The 21,658-nt window shown below is 47.7% G+C and overlaps 1 protein-coding gene across 6 annotated transcripts in view; it reads left to right on the forward strand.

Annotated features, from left to right (window-relative positions):
* CARINH (colitis associated IRF1 antisense regulator of intestinal homeostasis) overlaps window positions 1-21,658 on the forward strand; it is a 70,925-nt gene that overhangs the window by 41,779 nt on the left and 7,488 nt on the right. For 3 of the 6 annotated variants that reach the window (XR_013418513.1, XM_015140732.3, XM_015140731.3), the window contains exon 3: window positions 891-930. Coding sequence is in view for 5 of the 6 variants with exons in the window: in XM_015140732.3 (XP_014996218.1) it covers window positions 891-930 (40 nt within the window). In the remaining variant the exon portion in view is untranslated. Of the gene's footprint in view, window positions 1-890; window positions 931-5,988; window positions 6,124-17,412; window positions 21,628-21,658 lie in introns of those variants that run through there. The other 3 variants (XM_078005159.1, XM_015140733.3, XM_028849713.2) reach the window with 3 other exon arrangements.

Genomic DNA, 21,658 nt, shown 5'->3' on the forward strand with positions numbered 1-21,658 from the left:
GTTCACACAAGGACCTCCCTTGAATGCTGTGAATACTGTGGAGCCTCTCGCTACCTCTCTGATCCCTCTCCTACTTCTCCCTTATTCGTTCTGGCTGCACCACCCTCCTCACTGATCTGTTAACACGTCAGACAGGCCCTCACTGCCACGCTGTTGCACTTGCCATTCCCTCCACCTGGCAAGCTTCTTCCCCATTAATTCTCAGGGCTTATGTCCTCACTCTTTTCAGGTAACTTTGTTCATAATTTACCTTCTCAGGTGTCTAGCCTTCTCTGGACACACATTTTATAATTTTGACACCCCTTCTCACCTTCTGCCCCAATATTCCCTACCCCTCTCTCCTGCCTTGTTTTTTCTCCCTAGGACTTACCACTTCTGATTCCTATATTTTTAATTTATGTATTTTGTTAGTTTTTGGTCTCTTCACTACAACCACTCCCCACCCTGCCGTCCGGTAGACTGCAGGCTCCCTGAGGGCAGGGTGTTAACCTTTTTTGTCCAATGCTGTATTCCCAGAGCCCTAGGACAGTGCCTGGCATATATAGGTGCTCAGTAAATAGCTGATGAATATCCATGAAAATGAATGAGGGACAACTTATTTTTTATACAAGGCCTTGAGACAAAATGGAAAGGGCACTGAGGTTTCTGCCAGTATAGGAGCATTAACAGACCAAATGAGAAAGAAACCCTCTGAGTGGAGAATGCACCTGGGTGGAAGCTTGTGCCTGTGTCTGCCCTGGGCCAGCATGCTGCCAACTCATACCTCAGTGGCTTTCAAAGAACTTGCCACAGATGGGCTCTCATCTTTCAACTTCCATCCAGGCTTACTTTGTTCAAAGGCCCACCTTCAGTGCCCTGTTTCAATCATTTACTTTCCTTGTTTTTTGCAGGTACCAGAGTTTGTAGCCCATTGGAGGAAAACACATCAAGGTAAGAAAACAGTAAGACCACGTCTTGTTTGGGACTTCCCAACCCAGCCTTGGAAACTGTCCAAGGAGGACCAGGGTGCTAAGTGGTGGCAGCTGGATAAAGGGAAGGCCCAAGAGACTTTGTGTTGACTTCCTGGATAGAGTGAGAGTCCTGGGGACAGTGAGGCAGCTCAGTATAGTCAGTGATGGCTGTGAGGTCTTTAGACTCAGGAAGACAGTGTTTCACTTGGGAAAATATGGCAGCCTCCCCCAAGCCAGTTGGTTGTGGGCCCACAGCATGGCTCTCCTGCCCTGCCTTCCCTACCTCCTTCTGGGTTTCCCCTTCCTCACTTGCCCAGATGCGCTGCCTGGCCCACTGAAGGCATAGCAGGCTTCTGCAGAGGGTCTAGGGCTTTCTTCTGAGATGGAGTCTCACTCTGTCGCCAGACTAAAGCACAGTGGTGCAATCTCGGCTCACTGCAACCTCCGCCTCCCGGGTTCAAGCGATTCTACTGCCTCAGCCTCCCAAATAGCTGGGACTACAGGCACACGCCACCATGCCCAGCCAATTTTTGTATTTTTAGTAGAGACGGGGTTTCACCATGTTGGCCAGGATGGTCTCGATCTCTTGACCTCATGATCTGCCCACCTCGGCCTCCCAAAGTGCTGGGATTACAGGCATGAGCCACTGCACCTGATCTTTTTTTTTTTTTTTTAAGCAAGACTGGTTTAGTTCAAAAGGTGTATACTAAGATCTTCCTAGTATAGGGCTTCTCTGATTCTGTGTTTAATCTCAGTCCAAATTTTGTTAAGATCCTCAGCAAATAAATGGATGTGGGAAATGTGTGATTGGGAGAGAGGCAGCTTTTAAAAATGTGTCTGGCTTTTGACCATGCAATTTCACTTTCCAGAATTTATTCTAGGAAAATACTCATACTTGTGCAAAGTTTATGTACAAAGATAGTTATAACTGCATTGTTTATCATTTACAAAAAGGAAACATCTGAAAGCCCAACAGAAAGGAATTGGTTATTCCACGTTGGCACATTCATACAAGGGAATGTCATTAGGCAGAATGATGAAAATATATATTGATGAGAAAGATATTTGAATGTACCATTTTTTAAAAAAAGAAATGGAAAATCTTACAAACCATTCAAGGAAAGTAACTTTGGACTCAGCCTGAAGGGTTGAAATTGAGCTTAGTCTCTTAATCAAGTTGGGAATTCAGGCAAGTAATGTGATCTCCCTGAACTTGTTTCCTGCCTGTAAATGGGGCACAATAACACCTAGCTTGTGAAGTTGGAAGGATTAAGAGAGATTAACACATCTAAAGGCCTCAGCACAGCCCAGTAGGTGATGATTGCTCAGTAGCTGGGTGCTTAGATGAGACTGTGATAGTATTTTTACCTATTTATAAGCCTGGAAACATTCTGGAAATTCATATACCAGCAGTGGAGTTTTCTGACTAATCGAATCATGGATGATTTTTAATATTTTCTTATTTTTCTACAAAGAATATCTCCTGCTTATCTAAGGATGGTATAGTTTTTTAAAAGTGACAATTTAAAAGGTTAAAAAAAAAAATAACAATTTAAAAGGTTTAAAAAAAAAAAGTGCATTTCAGCAGGTAAGTTTGTTAAGTAATCCCTGCACAGAGCTCTAGAGAACTGAGGGAGAGGTGGGAAAGAAAGGGAATAGGAAGAATAGTGGGTAGAGGAAAAGAAGGGGAGGTCAGACCCCAGGGCTAGTGGCCAAGGAGATGCACCTCAGCGGTAACGCCGGAGCCCCAGCAAGCGTTGTATGTGTCCTCCCATCCCCTATGATTGGCACCTCCCAGGGGAGCTCCAGGTAGGAGATGGTAACCAAGGCTCATCTGTCCCAGCTTCTGCTGACAATAAATGTGTACAGCCTCTTTTAGCTGCTGAGACAGCCTGACTATAGCACATCCAGGGAGAGGCCCTGTGGCTCTAGTCCTGGGCCTGGCTCATCCACCTTTGGTAAACCCAGCATTTTTTTCCACGTCCTGAGTAGGAGAGGCAGGGCATCCTAGTGAATTCCTAGAAGTCATTCTAAAAGGATTAGCACCTCTCTTCTTTAGCAGCCCAGTAGGATCTATACCCAAGAGACAGGTCTCCCAAGCAAATACAGGCTGCCAGGAAAGGGAAATGGTGACCACCTAAGGGCTGCCATTCCTGGCTCTCATCCCCACCCACACCCCACCAACTGCCTTAGTGGCCTGTGACATCAGGAGGAACCCTTCCATGCTGATGGTGCTTATGCCCACCTATGCCAGTTCATTGAGTATTCTTAGAGAGACATGACTCTTCTATATAAGCGAATTTTCCAAATTATTAAATTTGATCCCATCACATTGCAGTTTTAAAATTGTACCCATTTTAAATTAATTTCTATTTCATCAAATTTATCAAAATAATACACAAATTCAAAATGGCTGGAAGAGTTGATTTTGAATGTTGTCACCACAAAGAAATGACAAGTGTTTAAGGTGATAGGTATGCTAATTATCCTGATTTGATCATGACACACTATATGTATGTCTAGAAACATCATACTGCACTGCAATTATTATGTGTCCATTAAAAATAAATAAAAAATAATGCATACGTGGCCGGGCGCGGTGGCTCAAGCCTGTAATCCCAGCACTTTGGGAGGCCGAGACGGGTGGATCACGAGGTCAGGAGATCGAGACCATCCTGGCTAACACGGTGAAACCTCGTCTCTACTAAAAATACAAAAAAAAACTAGCCGGGCGAGGTGGCGGGCGCCTGTAGTCCCAGCTACTCGGGAGGCTGAGGCAGGAGAATGGCGTGAACCCGGGAGGCGGAGCTTGCAGTGAGCTGAGATCTGGCCACTGCACTTCAGCCTGGGCGACAGAGTGAGACTCCATCTCAAAAAAAAAAAAAAAAAAAAAAAAAAAATGCATACGTATGGTTTAAATATCAATTGTACTGAGAAGCCCATAATAAAAATCCCTTCCCCACCTTTCGCAGTTTCCCTCTCTATAGGCTGCCTCTTTCAACCATTTACTAATTTCCATTTCTGTTTATACTGTTTTTTGATCTACCAGTTTTAGGCATTTGTTGACTTCTTGTGGTAGATGAGGATTGAACTTTCCTACAGAACCATCCCCACTTTTCCTCCCTCCATCCTTCCAATAAGAACATAACACAATCTGTGGTTAACTCAATAGTGAGTGTGGACATATTCGTCATTGCTGAGTTATGTAGCATCTTTGAGTTCCGGAAGATTTTCTTATATTATTTCTTTAATAATTTTCTTCCCTCTGTTTTATCTGTTGGATCATCTGGATTAATGTTTTAGTTTCCTTATATTTTCTCTCCTGCTTTTCATCTCTTTGCCTTTTTGGTCTATTTTCTTGGGAAACCTTCATTGACTTCATACTCCAATCCTTCTGTTGATTTTTTTTTTTTTAATTTTGGCTTTCTTTTTCTAATATCCTAGTACTCATTCTTGTTCTGCCTATTCTTTTTCAAAAATACCACATTCTTTTTTATGCATATACTGTCTCCATCTTATTCTTCTTGAGGCACTATTTATTTTTCATTTGTCCATTTGTCTTAATAGTCTTCTAGTCTCTATTTTGTTTTTGTTTCCAACTGGAGGTGGCAGCAGTGGCGGGGCTGGTTGTTGTTGTTGTTGTTGTTGTTGTTGTTGTTGTTCTTCTTCTTCTTCTTCTTCCTTCTTCTTCCTTCTTCTTCTTCTTCCTTCTTCCTCCTCCTCCTCCTTCTTCTTCTTCTTCCTCCTCCTCCTTCTTCTTCCTCCTCCTTCTTCCTCCTTCTTCCTCCCTCCTCCTCCTCCTTCTTCTTCTTCTTCTCCTCCTCCTTTTTCTTCTTCCTTCTTCTTCTTTCTTCTTCTTCTCCCTTCTTCTTTCTTCTTCTCCCTCTCTCTGTCTCTCCATCTCTCCTTGTTGGAGGCTTTCCTTAAATGCCAAATATCTCAGCTATCTGCTGGTATTTATTAATGGAGCAATAAGAGGCTGAACTAAACTCTGCTTGGGCAGAATTTATCAACTGGGGTTTCACTACAGGAAGCAAGCCAGTCTTTTAGTTAACAAGCCTCCAATGAGCACCTTTTTTTTTTTTTTTGAGACGGAGTCTCGCTCCGTCACCCGGGCTGGAGTGCAGTGGTGCGATCTTCGGCTCACTGGAAGCTCTGCCTCCCGGGTTCATGCCATTCTCCTGCCTTAGCCTTCCTAGTAGCTGGGACTACAGGTGCCCGCCACCACGCCCAGCTAAGTTTTTGTATTTTTAGTAGAAATGGGGTTTCACCATGTTAGCCAGGATGGTCTCAATCTCCTGACCTCATGATCCACCCACCTTGGCCTCCCAAAGTGCTGGGATTACAGATGTGAGCCACTGCACCTGGCCATGAGCACCTTTTCTCTAGAGCTAGGTTTCTCGGCCTTGGTACTAGTGACATGTTGGACCAAAGTCTCGTGCACTGTAGAATGTTTAGCAGCACCAGTGACTTCTATCTATTAAATGCCAGTAGTAACCCCCCTCCCAGAGATGTGATAACCAAAATGTCTGTAAACATTGCCAAATGTCCCCTGGGGGACAAAGTCACCCTGTTGAGAACCACCACCCTGAAGCCATTCTGCTCTCAAGAGAAGCATTCTAACTCCTAGTTCTAGTTATTGATCACTACATAACAAACCACCCCAAAACTTAGTAGCATAAAACAACCACCATTTTTAGGGCCACTGTCAAGGATTCAGAAGGGCACGGCTCTTTATTCTACAATGACTGGGATGACTGGAATGACTGGAGGTGACTGGAATGACTGGGAGTTGGAACAGCTGGGGCTAAAGGGTCCACTTGTAAGATGGTTGTTCACTTGGCAAAGAGAGCTGGAAGGCTGGGCTCAGCTGTTGAGAGACTACACATGGTGTTTCCAGCACCATGGCCTGGTCACTGGGCCTCTTACGAGGTAGCTCAAGTCTCTGGTGTGACTGTTCTGGCCAGCAAAACAGAAGCTGCATGGCTGTGTATGTCCCAACCGTGGAAGTCACATAGCTCATTTCCACTGTGGTCAGAAATCCACACAGGTTCAGGGAAGGAGACACAGACCCACCTCTCCATTGGAGAAAAGTCAAAGAATTTGCAACCATCTTTTAAATCCACCATACCCTCATCCAGAGTGATATAGACCTGGGGTGGGGCGGGGCAAGGTAAGTGGGTGGGACATTGAGTCCCACACTTCGTTCTTCAGACTTTTCCCTCACCTCCATCTTCATCTCTGTATTCATCTGCCTTCCCTCCTGCCTGTCTCTCTCCTGTTCAGTGTCTTTGTCTCCAGCTGTGTGGGGCAGGGTGTGGAGGTGAGACCTGGGGAGGATTTCAACCAGTTTCCTACATTCATTACCCTCACTGGCTGCTGTACCTCAGCCCCACCATCCACAACACCTGGTCTCCCCAAGTCTGAGCTCCTCCTGCAGGTTTCCAGGGGTAAAGCGGCTTGCCTCCTGTCAGTGTGCCCCCTCTGCAAGCCCTTCAGAGCCTAGCTTCCTCCATATCAGTCATTATTCCTCTACCTGCCTCCCAGCTTCCTGGAGTTTGGGGAACTCTTTCAGCCACTCATGTCTCCTTTACCATTTCCTTTGCCTTTGAGAGTTAATACCATTTGGTTTTTTGTTTGTGTGTCTGTTTGTTTGTTTGAGACAGAGTCTTGCTTTGTCGCCCAAGCTGGAGTGCAGTGGCACGATCTTGGCTCATTGCAACCTCTGCCTCCCGGGTTCAAGTGATTCTCATACCTCAGCCTCCCAAGTACCTGGGACTACAGGCATGTGCCACCATGCCCGACTACTTTTCGTATTTTTAGTAGAGATGGGGTTTCACCATGTTGGCCAAGCTGGTCTCGAACTTCTGATCACAAGTAATCCATCCTCCTCATCCTCCTAAAGTGCTGGGATTACGGGTGTGAACCACCACGCCTGGCCCCATTTGATTTTTTTAAGAGATAAGGTATCACTTTGTTGCCCAGACTGGAGTACAGTGGTGTGACCATAGCTCACTGCAGCCTCAAACTCCTGGGCTCAAGTGATCCTCCCACCTCAGCCTCCTGAGTAGCTGAGACTCCAGGTATACACCACCACACCCAGCCAATTTTTTTTTTTTTTTTTTTAAAGACAAGGTCTTACTATGTTGCCCAGGCTGGTCTAGAACTCCTGGACTCAAATGATCCTCCTGCCTTGGCCTACCAAAGTGCTGGAAGTATAGGCGTGAGCCGCTGCACCTGGCCGCATTTGATTTCTAGACTAGCATTTTAGTGGTGCTTCAAGATAGAAAGGAAACTGGGAGTGTAAATAACTGACGTGTTGAACTGGAAACCCTGTTGCACCTCTCTTGTATGGATCTATCTCTACATTGTGTTATAGTCTTCCCTGACCTGTAACAGCTCTGTGAAGCAGTACAGTGACATTCAACCTTTTGTTGATCATTCAGAGTCCTCTTTATGAAAACACTTGTTTACCTTGGAATTATTAAGCTATTAAGCTATTACCTTGGAATTACTAAGTAGAGCTATTTGTTCCTCCATGATGTGGACCCCAATCATTTTGCTGGGATTCTTCAAACCTTTCTTCATGGCCGCCTCTGTCCCTGGCTGCCTCTCATCCTATGTATTTGTGGTGAAAGTGCCACATTACAGCATGTTAGCTTCTGATGTATCTTTTCAAATGCCCTGGTGACTCTGCTGGGCGTTCTTTGTTTGCCATCCCCCGACACATCCCTGCTCCTGTTGATTTTCTGCCCTTTCCCACACCTCCCAGGGTTTGACCTTTGCGGATTCCATCAGCCAGGCTCCAGGTCCCCATGCTTCCAGTTGGGTTTGGCCAATTGAAGACCCCTTCCCTGACCAGAGGTTGAAGGCTGGGAGGGGAATTGGGAGGTGCTTTATCTCCCCAGCTCCCTCCCTTGCCAGGTCTCAGGTCAATAGTGCCTGTGTTTTTCACCCTAAAACCACAGCTCCTGCTGGCAACCCCCTCCTACAGGTCTCTCTGGGTTCCAGGAGCCCTCCCACCTCCTCCCTGGGGATTGGTGGTCACAGCTCCCACTGTTGCTGGCTGCAGGGTGTTTCACCTTTCCTTGAGGGTTTCTCTTCATCCTGCTCATCCTTGGAAACAGTCCCTTCCTCAGTCTCTCCTGTTACCAGTGGAGTGTGCATCTGCTTCCTGCTGGGACTGTGATCAATACACGAACCTTTTCTGATTTGCATCTAAAACAAGGATACTCAAGCAGGGAGGGTATGAACATTTAAAAAAAAATAAAACAAGAATGAATAGTCCCTAAGTGAGCCCTGAGAGACTCTCTTCATTGAGAGTCTGGGTATGAGCTTTGTGACTTATCTAGGCTACTCAAGGGCTTTTGTTTGTTTGTTTGTTCATGTCGATGTTTTTAACCATAATGCAGATAATAGAGGGCAATAAATTAGTGACTTACATACTTACTGGAGTGATTTGAGAAGGAAAATAAGCATGTAAATAAAGGGAAGCCAGGAGAGAGAATTTATGATGACTCAGAAGTTACAGGACAGGGCCAGGCGCAGTGGCTGATGCCTGTAATCCCAGCATTTTGGGAGGCTGAAGCAGTGGATCACTTGAGGTCAGGGGTTCAAGACCACCCTGGCCAACATGGCAAAAACCCGTCTCTACTAAAAATACAAAAATTAGCCAGGCATGGTGGCAGGTGCCTGTAATCTCAGCTACTCAGGAGGCTGAGGCAGGAGAATCACTTGAACCTGGGAGGCATCGGGTCACTGCACTCCAGCCTGGGTGCCAAGAGCAAAACTCAGTCTCAAAAAAAAAAAAAAAAGTTACATGACAGGCTTAAAATATCAGTGGTTTTGGGAAATGACTAAATAGCTTCCTGGATAGCAGATCTTTGCTAGAAGAGTCAGATCTGAGTCTGGAAGATGAAGTTGGATGTTTATATTCTACCAGGCCTGATATTAGGAGTCCCTCAGGTGGGACCCACCCGACTTATGTGTTTCCAGGTCAGTTTTGCTTCATGATGCAAAAGTGCCATGTGCTTGTCATGATGCAAAAGTGCCAGTTTTGCTTCATGATGCAAAAGTGCCATTTGCTTCATCCATGGGGATGAGGACACACCAGAGCCCAGAGGCCTAGGCCTTGCCCACAGTCACACTTCACACCCCCAGATGCCCCCGAGGAAAATCAGGAGCCCAGTTCCCTGCATCACTCTCTTGCAAGGCTATTTCCTGGATTTGCCTGCCTCCCTTATTCTCCTGGTCCCAGTCAGCCCTGGTTTTTGTTTAATTTGTGTATTTCGAAGCACACATGTCTCTAGGGAAAAAAAATGAAATCTAGAACTCCTCCTGGCCACCCGTTTCCTGAAGCATGAAAAGGAAACATTTCATAAATGCTTTGTAAAGAAGACAACAGGAAGGGGTAGTGTCACTGGCTGGCAAGAGCTGCTGTTGTGGTATTTCACAGACAAAGGAGGTGACGTGGCACATGGGGGTTGAGGTCCCAGCCAGGGGCCGAACAGGTAGACTCCTCAGGACCCAGGCCTCCCTCTGGCCTGTGGACCTTCAGCCCTACTGGACAGGAGGAAAAGGCCTAGGGGACATTGCCCCCATTTCCCAGAGAGGAGGCTGAAGCCAGTGAAGTGGAGAGTTGCAGCTTCAGTGGGGAGACACCGTTATGCCCCGCCTGTCTTATTCATGCTTCTTTTCCTGTAGGGATTTTTTTTTACATGGCTACCCTTGAGTGATAGAGCCTTCATCAGCTTAGCTTGTCCTCTTGCAGCCTACGCCACTCTGTACCCTTTAGCCAAGCAAGCCCAGCTGAGGCCCCGCAGCGTCCCTGCCCGGCAGAGCTACAGGAGGCCCCAGGCCCCTTCCTGTTCACTCTTGCTCCATAGACGCCACGCTGCAAAGCAGATGTGCAGGGACACCACCTGAAGACCTAGCCTGCAGCTCAGCCCCACACACTGTGGATGGTGGAGATCCCAGAGGGCCAAGGGAAGCTTGTTGAGACCTCTCTGCACTGCCCCTCCCGCAGCAGGAGGTTCATGGCCCATGCATTTCTGGGAGAGTTGAGAGGGCCCAGGTGGGTGGAATACCTGTCTGTGAGCCCCATGTCCTGTCTTGTCCCAGCTGCCTGTAGTTTGACCAGAGTATGCTAGAGGTCAGCCATTGCTAGGGAGGCTGCCACTAACCCCACAAAAAGGAAGGAAAATTCTCAGCCACAGCACTTAGAGCTGAGCCTGACGTGGTCCTCAGCAAGATGTTGCAAGTTCCTAATCTGAACACAGAGGCCAGGGAGTAAGCATCATCTGGAGCCCAGAACTGACTGTCATTACCCACAAACATAAACACCCTGAGTCAGGCCTTCTCCCCACCCTGCTCGGGTTGTCCGAGCCTCAGCACTGGCTCTGCCCTGGGTGGCAGCCCCTGGGAAGCCCAGCTGCCACCTCTCTACAAATGGCCCTGTAGAAGCTGCGCTCAGTGATCCACTTCCTGGGGTGGGGTTGGGCCCACCTTGTTGCCATTACACCCCGTTACAAACTGACGCAACCAGCTTTCAACAGACACTGCCAAGGAAGATACACATTACAACAGCATGCTGCAATACCTCTGCCCATGCAAGACACCAGCCCACATCCAAAAAATGGACATCTTCCCACCCCACTGTCTCACTCTACTGAGCTGGAAGTGGCCTTTGTCAGGACCCTTTGAGGTCTTGAGTGGATCTACTTTTCCCAAGATATTAAACCAGTGACTTTCAATCCTGGCTGTACATTACTGTCATCTGGGATATTAAAAAATATTGATGCCTGGATCTTGCTCCCACCCAAAAGAATCTGACTGGATTGATGTGGGTTTCAAAAATTTTTTAAGTGTTTGTTAAAGGATGACATATATGCAAAAAAAGAAAAAAAGAAAAAAGCACAAACCATAAGTGTAAAGCTCAGTGAATTTTCACAAATGAATTGACCCTGAGTAACCAGCATCCAAATCATGAAACTGCTTACTACTTGGCTCCAAAGGCTAACGTCCATTTTAGCTTCTAATGGTATGGAATCATTTCTCCTGTTTTCAAACTTTATATGATGTAAATGGAATCATGCAGTATATATCCTCTTGTTATGTTCGTGAAATGATTCATCCAAGTTGTTACTTAGAGCTGCAGTTTATTCACTCTTCTTGCTATAGGGTATTCCACTCTATGGATATTCCTTAATTTCTCTATCCATTCTACTGTGATGGATTTTTGGATATTCGAGTTGTTATTTACAGTTCAGAACTATTATGACTATTGCAATGACATGCTAGTGTGTATTTTTGGAGCACATTTATATCCATTGCTGGGCAAGCATGGATATGAGTATGTTCAGCTTTAGTACCTGTGCCAAATAATGTTCCCAGGTGGCTGTACCCATTTACATTCCCTCCAGCAATGTATGAGAGTTCTGGTTGCTTCACATTTTTGCCAGCCATTGATATTTTCTATCTTTTTCATGTTAGCCATTCTGGCAGGTATGTAGTGATATCACAATGTGGTTTGAATTTGCATTTCCCTGATGACTAATACAGCTGAGCAACTTTTCATATGTTTGTTAGCCGTTTAGATCTTCTCTTTGCAAAGTGCTTGTTGGAATATTTGGACATGAGTATTTTTTAAAAGCTCCTTAGGTAACTCTACTCTGTAGCCAGGGTGGAAAACCACTGAACTAAAACCACAAATTAGTATCTGTGGCTCCCTTTCTTCATGCTTTGCCCTTGAACTTAGAGCATTTTGGATCTGAGAGGACCTCATGGAACTGGGAAAAGATTATCTTCACTCCTTACTAAGAGGAGACTATCAGGAAGAAGCAAGAGATTGGAGCTGGCAGTTAAGAATCTTTAGGAATGTGACCTCTGCTTCAGAAGGGTCCAGGGAGGGCCTGTGGTGTCCATAGCTGCCACAGACATTTCCTAGCCACAAAAATGGCCTCTTGGTGGTCTCCCCAGAGCTCCAGGCAGTCATGGGGAGGAAGTGGAGGACCCCATGCCAGGTACTTCCCAGTTTCTAGGCCAACATGAATGGGACACAGTTCATATGGGGTTGTAGTTAGACTAGGGATAGTGGAGCATGTGTTCTGGGGATGTGGGTGTGGCCAAGGGAGGCCTGCTGTCTGTGGCCTTTGTCCCAGATAGGAAATCAGCCAGTGGGGCTCTCCTACATGGGTCCAGGCCTGGCTAGCTCTTGAATTCTGTGGGTTTGTATGTGGGTCCTTACACATGCATCCTAGAGCAGGGTCCCAGGGGGCCACCCCACCCCTCCTTGACCCCTCACTCCTCTGAGCTGGGAAACACATGGCATGAAAGAACATACTATGGCTTCTAACAACATTGTGTCTTGATTGCATCCCCATTGCATCGTCTGGGCTCATCTCATCCCCACCTCTGGACTGTAACATCATCCCAGGGACTGCCAGACACTCCTCTGTGCTCCCCCACAGCGAGTATCATGCCATTTGGTAATTCAGTACAGCCTCTTCCAACTTGAGAAGGAAGATGCAATAAAAAAACAGACCACACATGGAGTCAGCATGTCCTTCTCTCAGTCTTGAGCTGTGCAGGTGTCACGCTGAGCTGCCCCGTGTGGGCTCCATGTTGGCACACATCAGTTGCAAGGGGCTCTGTGCAGTGAGTCTGGAGTTGGACCACTGGCCGGGGGCTGGGATGCTAGTGCCTGGACTGAGTGTGCACAGAGGCCCCTCAGGCAGAGCCACAGTGGGCGCTGAACCTCCTGGTGGACTTCACCGCAGTAACCAGAGCTCAGTGGGAGGGGCTGGCCTATCAACACCTGTCCTGTGTGCTTTTTGAAAAGAGCAGGGTCTACCTTCTGTCAACTGAAGTCCTGCCAGCTGCATGCCATGAGATGAAGGACAAGGTGGCACATGAGCAAAGTTGACATTTTGGAGGCTGTTAGGCTCAGAGCCAACCCTGGGCTCCATGTAGTGCCATGACTCATGGATTCAGGCCCATCTTGGAAATTGCTCTGGGCATACAGCACTCATTTCTGATAGTCCAAGCACAGATATTAGGATTCCCCTAATTGGCTCAAATGGTGGCCTGCACCAACCAGCGACCAGAGTGCTGTCTGAATCTGGAATAACAGGAAGAACATGCCTCCAGTGTAGGAGAGTTCCCCATGCAGTGTACTTCCCATTCATACAGCAGTTGGTATCGTCTGTCTTTTTCACATTGGCCATCTGAGTCTCATAAACAGACTCCTCTCCTTCCACTGAGCCTGCATCCCAGCCTTTCCCCTTTCTTCAGGGGCCTCTCCCCAGCAATTACGCCTTTCCATTCTCTCAACCAGGAAATCTTCCAACTCTTCTTCTTCAATGGCTCCTGCCGTGCTCCTGTCTCCATCACCTGTGTAATGCTTCCTGCTATCCTGCCTTCCCCGTGGAGTACAGCCCTGCTGTCTGCTTCTCACAGCCAAGATTCTGGAAAGAAATGTCTCCTTTTTCCTCATCATCAACCACTCATTTATCCAGCAAGTGTTTCTTTTACACTTGCCTGTGCTGGGCATGGCAGCAATGCAGCAGTGAACAAAACCACCAGCTCTGGTCTCATACAGCTTATAATCAAATAGGGAGACAGACATAAATGATTAATAGATGCTCCTGTAATGGCAGTTGTGAGATGTGCTGCCACAGCCCAGCTACACATGCCAGTTCTCTTCTCTGCACATGTACATGTCTGCTCGTCCTTCCCACCTGAACTCACGTGCCACCTCACTTATGCCCCTTCCCAATGCCACACCCACACAACAGGGTGCCTCTCTGTGCCCATAGCAGCCCTTGGGTGTAACTGCTTCCCACGGAGGCTGAACCCCGAGGGCAGAGTCCAGGCCATACGCACCTTGGAGCCCCCTGCCTGGCACAGAGCCCAGCCCAGCAGAGGTGCTCAGAAGATGAATGAAAATCCCTGCTGAGATTGATCCAATCTGTCTGTGAACATCTCCAGGGTCCAAGAATTCACGGCTTTCTTTTTCTTTAGATAGCCTTTTGTTTCTTTTTGCCATTATACACTATATTTGCGTTAGGACACAACAATGTGAATATACTTAATACTGAACTCTACACTTGAAAATGGTTAAGATGGTGAAGTCTTAAGTTATATGTATTTTGCCATAATTTTTTAAAATGTAGAGAATAGGTATAAAGAAGAGAAAAAAGGGGGCAAGATCCATTTTATTGAGAAAGAACCAAGGGCGTGATTCAGATGGATTTTAAAACGTAATTTAGATTAGGGAAATGCAAATGAGAACCATAAGTAAGACACCACTTCATATCTTTTAGGATGGCTATTTTAAAACAACGACGACCTGAAAATAAGTGTTGGCAAGGAGGTGAAGAAATAGTACCTTTGTGCATGGCTGGTGGGAACATAAAATCATGCAGCCTCTGTTGAAAACAGGGTGGTGGTTCCTCAAAAACTTAGTTATCGTATGATCCAGCAGTTCCACTTCTAGGAATATACCCACAAGAATTGAAAGCAGGGACTCGAAGTGATGTTTGTACACCAGTGTTTGTAGCAGTATTATTCACAATGGCCAAAAGGTGGAAACAACCCAGATGTCCATGACAAGAGGGGTGGATAAACAAAATATGGAGGATACATACAATGGAACATAATTCAGATTTAAAAAGGAATGAAATTCTGGTACATGTTATAACATAGATGAACCTTAAAAACATTATGCTAAGTGAAATAAGCCAGACACAGAAGGACAAATACCAGATGATCCCACTTATATGAGGTACCTAGAATAGTGCAATTCATAGAGACAGAAAGTAGAAGGATGGTTGCCAGTGGCTGGAAGGAGGAGGAACAGGGAGATACTGCTTAGTGGATGCAGAGTTTATGTTGAGGGTGATGAAAAAGTTCTGGAGATAGGTGGTGGTGATGGCTGCACAACAGTGAGAATGTACTTTATACTATGGAACTCTCACTTAAAAATGGTTAAAATAGACATAGACATTTTATGCCTATTTTGCTATAACAAGAAAGTAACTTGGGTATATTTTAGAGATTTTAGAAAATATTGTAAGCACAAGAGGAAAAAAATTAAAATCATTCGCAGTCACCAGGTAGAGACAGCGACTGTTAAAAGTTCAGTGTGTATCTTTTCATTCTCGTTCTCTCTCAAAAAAGTGTGTGTGTGTGTGTGTGTGTGTGTGTGTGTGTGTGTGTGTGTGTGTGTCTTCAGAGGCCACACTGGACTTTCAGGAAAGGTTCCCCTCTCTGCTGCTTCCCCGCTTGGAGCCATTGAGAGCAAGTCTATCCCTGTTCAGAGGTCAATCCTTTGAATGATTTCTCATGGCTGAGTTCACTCCCCTGCACCTCCAGGGTTGCGCTTCTCTGAAAATACCCATTTCTTTTATGTGTCTAAAAACATGGCACCCATGACCCAATAATATGTTGGAAGGGGCTGGAGAGAAAAGCGAGTGCCTCTCACACCTTCTCACACACTACACATCTTAGCGATGGCCGAGCGAGCATGTGGGCTCTCTGGACTCCTCAGTCTGTTGGTCTGGGCTGTGTCAGGCTAAGGCTCCCCGCCTCCCCTGCAACCTTGATCCCCTTGCTTCTTGAACCTGATGCTGGGCCTCACATTCTCCCTGTTGATACTAGCTCTTAAATCCTGCTTTTCCAGCTTGTCAGGAAACTGGGCCCTCATGGCCCAAAAAGCAGATCCACCCTCTCCACTGAGAGGGAAGGAGTGAAGGTCCCATAGCCTCTGACCCCTGCTGGGCCCAGGAGAGGAACAACTGCTTGCTTTATTTCTCGTGGGAGAAGTGTGTCTCCTCTTTGTCTCGGGCACCCCTCTTCCCTGTACAGCAGCAAGTCAGCAGGAATGAGCTGAGCCGCCCAAGTAGTGGCTCCCTCCACTACGGGGGCTCTGTGGTCCTGGGGGCTGTCCTGCCTCCACTGCCATAGGCCTGGCCCCAGAGCATGCTGCAGCAGTCACAACCTATGGAGGTGCCCCCAGGCCCTCATATTTGGGCCCAACTACGGCCTCCTTCCCCAGCTTTGCCACCTGGCTTGGAAGCCAGGGCACCACCAGCTTCGTTGGCAGGGAGAGGAGAAGAAAGAGGCCATGGCCACTCAGGTGACTGAAGTTCATATTCATGCACATCAGTTAGAGAGGGACAGTGCATTCATTTACCTCCAAATCCAGCCACAGACACATGGCCCTTTTCTCTTGACTCTGAGGCCTCCACAGAAGGGTTTTTTAAGGTTGCAGCCAGGACCTTTATAGCCCAGTCCTGAGAAGATTATCTTTTTATTGCAACTTTGATTAATGATTGATCAAAAACTGATGCTAGAAACACTGAAGAACAAACTTGCTGTAGACATTAGGAAAGGTCTACATCTGGCAGGCCTGGAGACCTGCCCACCCTCTCCCCCCATGGTCAAACCAGGGCAAAGGTACATTGGAAGACCCAACCCCCACACACTCTTACACATGCACTCATACACAGACACACTGAGGGGAAAGGAAGATTTAATTGTCCTTAAATCCTCTTGGATTAGGCTATAAATTGCAAATAAATGGAGCAACAGACAGAGCAAAGCACATAAGGGCCCTTAATAGAATTTCTCTATCTTGTTCTGTTTCTATAAATGCCTGTTACAAATTAGCAGCTTAAAGGGAAATCTGGAGTGTGGGAAAGAGAGACCCTTGTGTGAAGACCACAGCCTGGGCTTCCTGCAGACCTCAGGTCCCAGAGAACATCTAAGATGCCTCCAACACCAGATGGAAGAGGGCAGGAGATGCTGCACAGTGAAGCAGCTCTTCCTGAGCATTTGTGGCAGGAAGCGACTTGGAGAGGATGAGGCCGTGCCTCAGGTGTGCTCTGGCTGTTCTGATGGTCTCTGGGGCCACGACTGCCACAGTGAGGTCCATAGGCACATCAGAATCACCAAAGGGTCCAAACCTATGGCCTCAGAGCCTGGAGAGCCAGGAATCTGCATTGCAACAACTCCCCGCTCAGGGGTTCTACCAGTCCAGTGCCCGCCCTCTGAGGGCACCCAGGGAGCAGGGTGCTTGCTGGCTGGAACACTTTTTCCTGCCCCTCAGCTCCTCTGTGCTGCCCTGAGGCACAGGCAGTGGAAAGCTGGCAGAGCTGCTTCTAAATTGAAACTGGAAAATGAAACTGGAAATCACAGTTTCATTTTCCAGTTTCACTTGCACCCTCTAGTGTTGGGGTTTCTTTTCCACAAGGAGAGTCCCCCAGGGAAAAAGAAGCAGGGGTGGGAGACGGGGGGCCTTCTGGGGGAAGGCAGTGAGGGTGTCCGGTCTGCAGCCGGGCATGGAGGGGCTGTAGCGCTGCACTTGCTTCCTCTAAGCCTGGCCCGCTTGCTGTCAGCCCTGGGGGTGGTTTCCTCTCTAGGAAAAGCTAATGTCATGCTTATGCTGAAAAACTCTTTTCAGAGGTACTTTAGGAGGGGCCCTGACTCTCGGTTAATCTGGGCCATTTCATACCGGCTGTGCTCACCCAGGCACAAACACTGAAAGCAACAGCTGGCAAAGGCATCGACTTGTGGCAGCTTGGAAGACACCAGCAAAGAAGCTCTCATGGAAGCGACAGATTTCCCGAAGCGACTGGAATGTGGGGAAGGAGGGCAGTCAGGGAGAGCTGAGAACCAGCCCCCCACCCCCACCCCCGCCAACTCTACCCCATTCCTCTCCTCACCTGAAATGTCTCTTCCTTGGGAACAGCTGCCTAACCCCCTAATCCCACACACTCCTTTGTAGGTTAAGACCCCTGAAGTTGCACCGTCTCATAGCAGCTATGTTTTTCAGAGATCCGTGTGATTATTTGCCTAACGTCTGCCTCCCTCAGGGACGCAAAGTCTGTTACGCGTGGACCTGGTCTGTGTTGTTCACTGTGCGTCCACGGTGCCTGGGGAGTGCCTGTAATGCAGGAAGTACACACAAAAAATATGTGTTCATGAGTGAGGGCAGGCCTGAAGAGCCCAAGAGAAGGACAGTGCTCCAGGGAGGGGTCTGCATCGGGCTCCCCAGTGTCTGGACTGCATCCCAGCCCCTCCAGGCAACTCGGGAGGATTCTGTGGACAGATGCCCCAGCTCTTCCACCCATAGCTCCTACCCCCAGCCTGAGGAATGATTTGACTGTCCCCAGTGTGTGCAGGCAATGGGGAGGTGATAGGAGGCGATGTCCCTTGTGGCACACTCTCCGTAGCCCTGGCTTTGCCCCCCTTACCTACATAGATGGGCTTCACGGCCTCTTCCAGATAGGCAGGGCACTGAGCTCCGTGGGCCACACTTAAAAAGAAAGGCTACTTTTAGCCTGCACATCAGGAGGAGACAAGCTGGCGGTGGGGGCATGACAGTGTTTTTGTTTGTTTGTTTGTTTGTTTGTTGAGACAGAGTTTCACACTTGTTGCCCAAGCTGGAGTGCAATGGTGCGATCTCGGCTCATCGCAACCTCTGCCTTCCTGGTTCAAGCGATTCTCCTGCCTCACCCTCCCAAGTAGCTGGGATTGCAGGCATGCACCACCACACCCAGCTAATTTTTGTGTTTTTAGTAGAGACGGGGTCTCTCCATGTTGGTCAGGCTGGTCTCAAACTCCTGACTCCAGGTGATCCACCTGCCTTGGCCTCCCAAAGTGCTGGGATTACAGGTGTGAGCCACCGTGCCCGGCCAACAGTGGTTTTTAAAGGGGGAGAGCAGATGAAGGACCTTGGCGGACCATCCTCTGGGAGGAGACGTGGACTGAGGAATCAATCCTGACCTCAGGCCCCACACCACCCTTTCACCTCAGCCTCACTTTCTCATCGGTAAATGGAACTCGTTCTTGTGTATGTGCCACAGAGGCAATGCAGCAGAAGAGACTAGGGCAGACTTTGGAACTCAGCCATCTGGGAGAAAATTCCAGTTCTGTGATGACCTTGAACCAATGACTGAATTTCTCTTTGTCTCATTTTCTCTTCTGTAAAATGGGAACAATTACAGTGAATTCTGTAAATTCATTCATGTCCCTGACACATGGTGTGAGCTCAGTCATTACCTTTGCCAGAGTTGCGAGGATCTAATGAGATGGCAGATGTGAACACAGCTCCCAGACCCGAAGGTGCTGTATGAATGGGAGGGAGCAGTGAGTGTTATTTGGGAAATATTGAAGACACAACTTCCCTCCCACATTTGTCTGGGGTGGAGCAACAGTTTTACTTATTTAATGTTAAGCTGGAAGATGCACCAAAGGGAGGTGAAAAACTGAAACCGCCAACCGTTTGAGCTCCAGGCTGCACCGAAGCGGTGTGGCTGGTGCAGATGGTGAGAGCACCAGTGCAGGCCCACTTCCTCCATGAGTGCCACGCACCTTCCTCACGCTAGCCGGCTTCCCAAGGCTGCAGGAAGTGGGGCCAGGAACAGGCCCTCCGGCTGTGTTGGGGGAGGCCTGGGCAGGGGTTGGCAGCTGCTGGGTGTGAACGGAAGCCTTGGAGGTCCTTGCTAGGTCCTAGGGCCGCCTGCATGGCAGCCCCTCCCCTCTCCCTGTCCAGGCCTGCCCAGGACTAGTTTGTAGCAGACTCTTCTTGTAGCCTAGGCTCTTGCCTCTTGCAGTAGTGAGTCCCTGTACAAAAGGCATCCAGCGGAGGGAGGCAGGCTGGAGAGGAGGAGAGCCGAATCTTTTCTCAAAGGAAATGCAGTTGTGGTTTTGAGATGTTCATATTTCACATCTGTGGTTGGCGTTTCCCAGGGTTCTCAGAGGTGAATGCAGGGTCAGCCCCATGTCGCCAAATAAGGCTCACAGTGACCTTAGCAACAAGCTTTGCTGCCCATTGGCTGCCACTGCTGCCGCCTGCCAATGCGGCCTCCTGAAGGCCAGCACTGATGCTGAGCTGAAACTTCTGCATGTGCAGCTGCCTTTGTCAGAAATCACCACCCTTGGAAGCAGCCAGAGATAGGTAGAGAGTTCTGGACAAAGGTGGACAAGGTCGGTGGGAGAACTGCCCAGCTGCTCATGTTTCAGAGTCCACCTGGCCAGTGTTCCATTCTCACGCAGCACCAAACCAGCACCTTCGGCTTGGTGGCCTGGTCCCAGCTTGCCAGGACAACCCCCGATTCCATCCTGTCAACCTTGGACTCTATAATGGTCTTCATTTCAGAGCTCTGCTCATTTTAGTTCCACTGGGTTCTCCCTTGTGCTTGGCACTTGACTAAGCTCCTTCTACACATTATGTCTTTTACCTCTCTCAACAACCCTGTTAGCCAATTAGCTCCATTTTACAGGTGCAGAAACTGACGCCAAAGGAAGTCAGTAATGGCCCAGGTGACTGAACCACTAATAAGTGGGGAAGTCAGAATTTAAACCCAATTTAAACAGGCCTAGGTCCCATGCTATTAACTGTTGCACTGTATTGCCAGATACTCAATGTCCGTGCAGCTCAGTGGCTTCATTCTGTGACATGGGGATGACAGTACCGTACCTCACAGGGTTGGGGTGAGCATTGTGTGGAGTGACTTATGTCCAGAAGCACACCTTTGTACCAGTGGCCTTGGCACCCCCAAGGTATGCTCCACAAACAGCTTGCACGTTGTTTTCTCACAGCATGTGCTGCTGAAACATTGAGGTTTGTGGACCGGACTTCTCTGTAGCCCTTGTATTTGGTTTTCACTTCCTCTTTCTTGACCTCCTCCCACCCCCACCCAACTGCAAGGTAGGGAGGCTACTGAGGGGCCAGGCTGTGGGTTCCAGAGGGCACAGGGCTATCTGGGATGGAGGGGACAGGGTTCTCAAGACAGAAGTGGGAAGGTCACACTGTAAGGGCAGACATACCCCATTTCTTCTACCCAGACAACTGGGTGTGATACCACTGTTTCCCTGAGAAATGCTTTCAGGATTAAAAAGTATATAAGTAAAGAAAAAAACGCATATAAGTGATCTGGTAAAGATGAAAACATGGCTGATTGGAAGGTAGTGAATTATGTCAATTGACTTCACAATCAGTTACAGATCGAACTCCTTGTTCTACTCTTTTCCCCCTCCTCACTACTGCACTTGACTAGTCTTTTTTTTGTTTTTTGAGACAGAGTCTTGCTCTGTCGCCCAGGCTGGAGTGCAGTGGCGAGGTCTCGGCTCACTGCAACCTCCACCTCCCAGGTTCACGCTATTCTCCTGCCTCAGCCTCCTGAGTAACTGGGACTACAGGCACCCGCCACCACACCTGGCTAATTTTTTGTGTTTTTTTTTTTTTTTAGTAGAGATGGGGTTTTACCATGTTAACCAGGAGAGTCTCAATCTCCTGACCTCGTGATCCGCCTGCTTCGGCCTCCCAAAGTGCTGGGATTACAGGCGTGAGCCACCATGCCCAGCAACTAGTCTTTAAAAAAATGAATAATATAAAAATGTTTAAAAGATGAAATCATATATATACTCTATAACCCAAGAGTCCCACTCATCATAATCTTCTCTAACCCCACACTCTTATCCATGTGCACCAGAATATCCACATAGTACCAGAAAATGTCCAAATGACCATCAACAGTGGAGAGTACACATAAATTGTGCAGTGTTCCTGGAGTGAAATGAACTACAGCGACTTGCAATAACTGTAATATTGTCATATTGGATAATAATACTGTAATAACAAATGATTCATCAATGAATAAAACCTATAAAAGAATGCATACAGTATAATTCCTTTTAGCAAA

The sequence above is a fragment of the Macaca mulatta genome, chromosome 6, assembly GCF_049350105.2.
Source record: "Macaca mulatta isolate MMU2019108-1 chromosome 6, T2T-MMU8v2.0, whole genome shotgun sequence".
NCBI classification, from domain to species: domain Eukaryota; kingdom Metazoa; phylum Chordata; class Mammalia; order Primates; family Cercopithecidae; genus Macaca; species Macaca mulatta.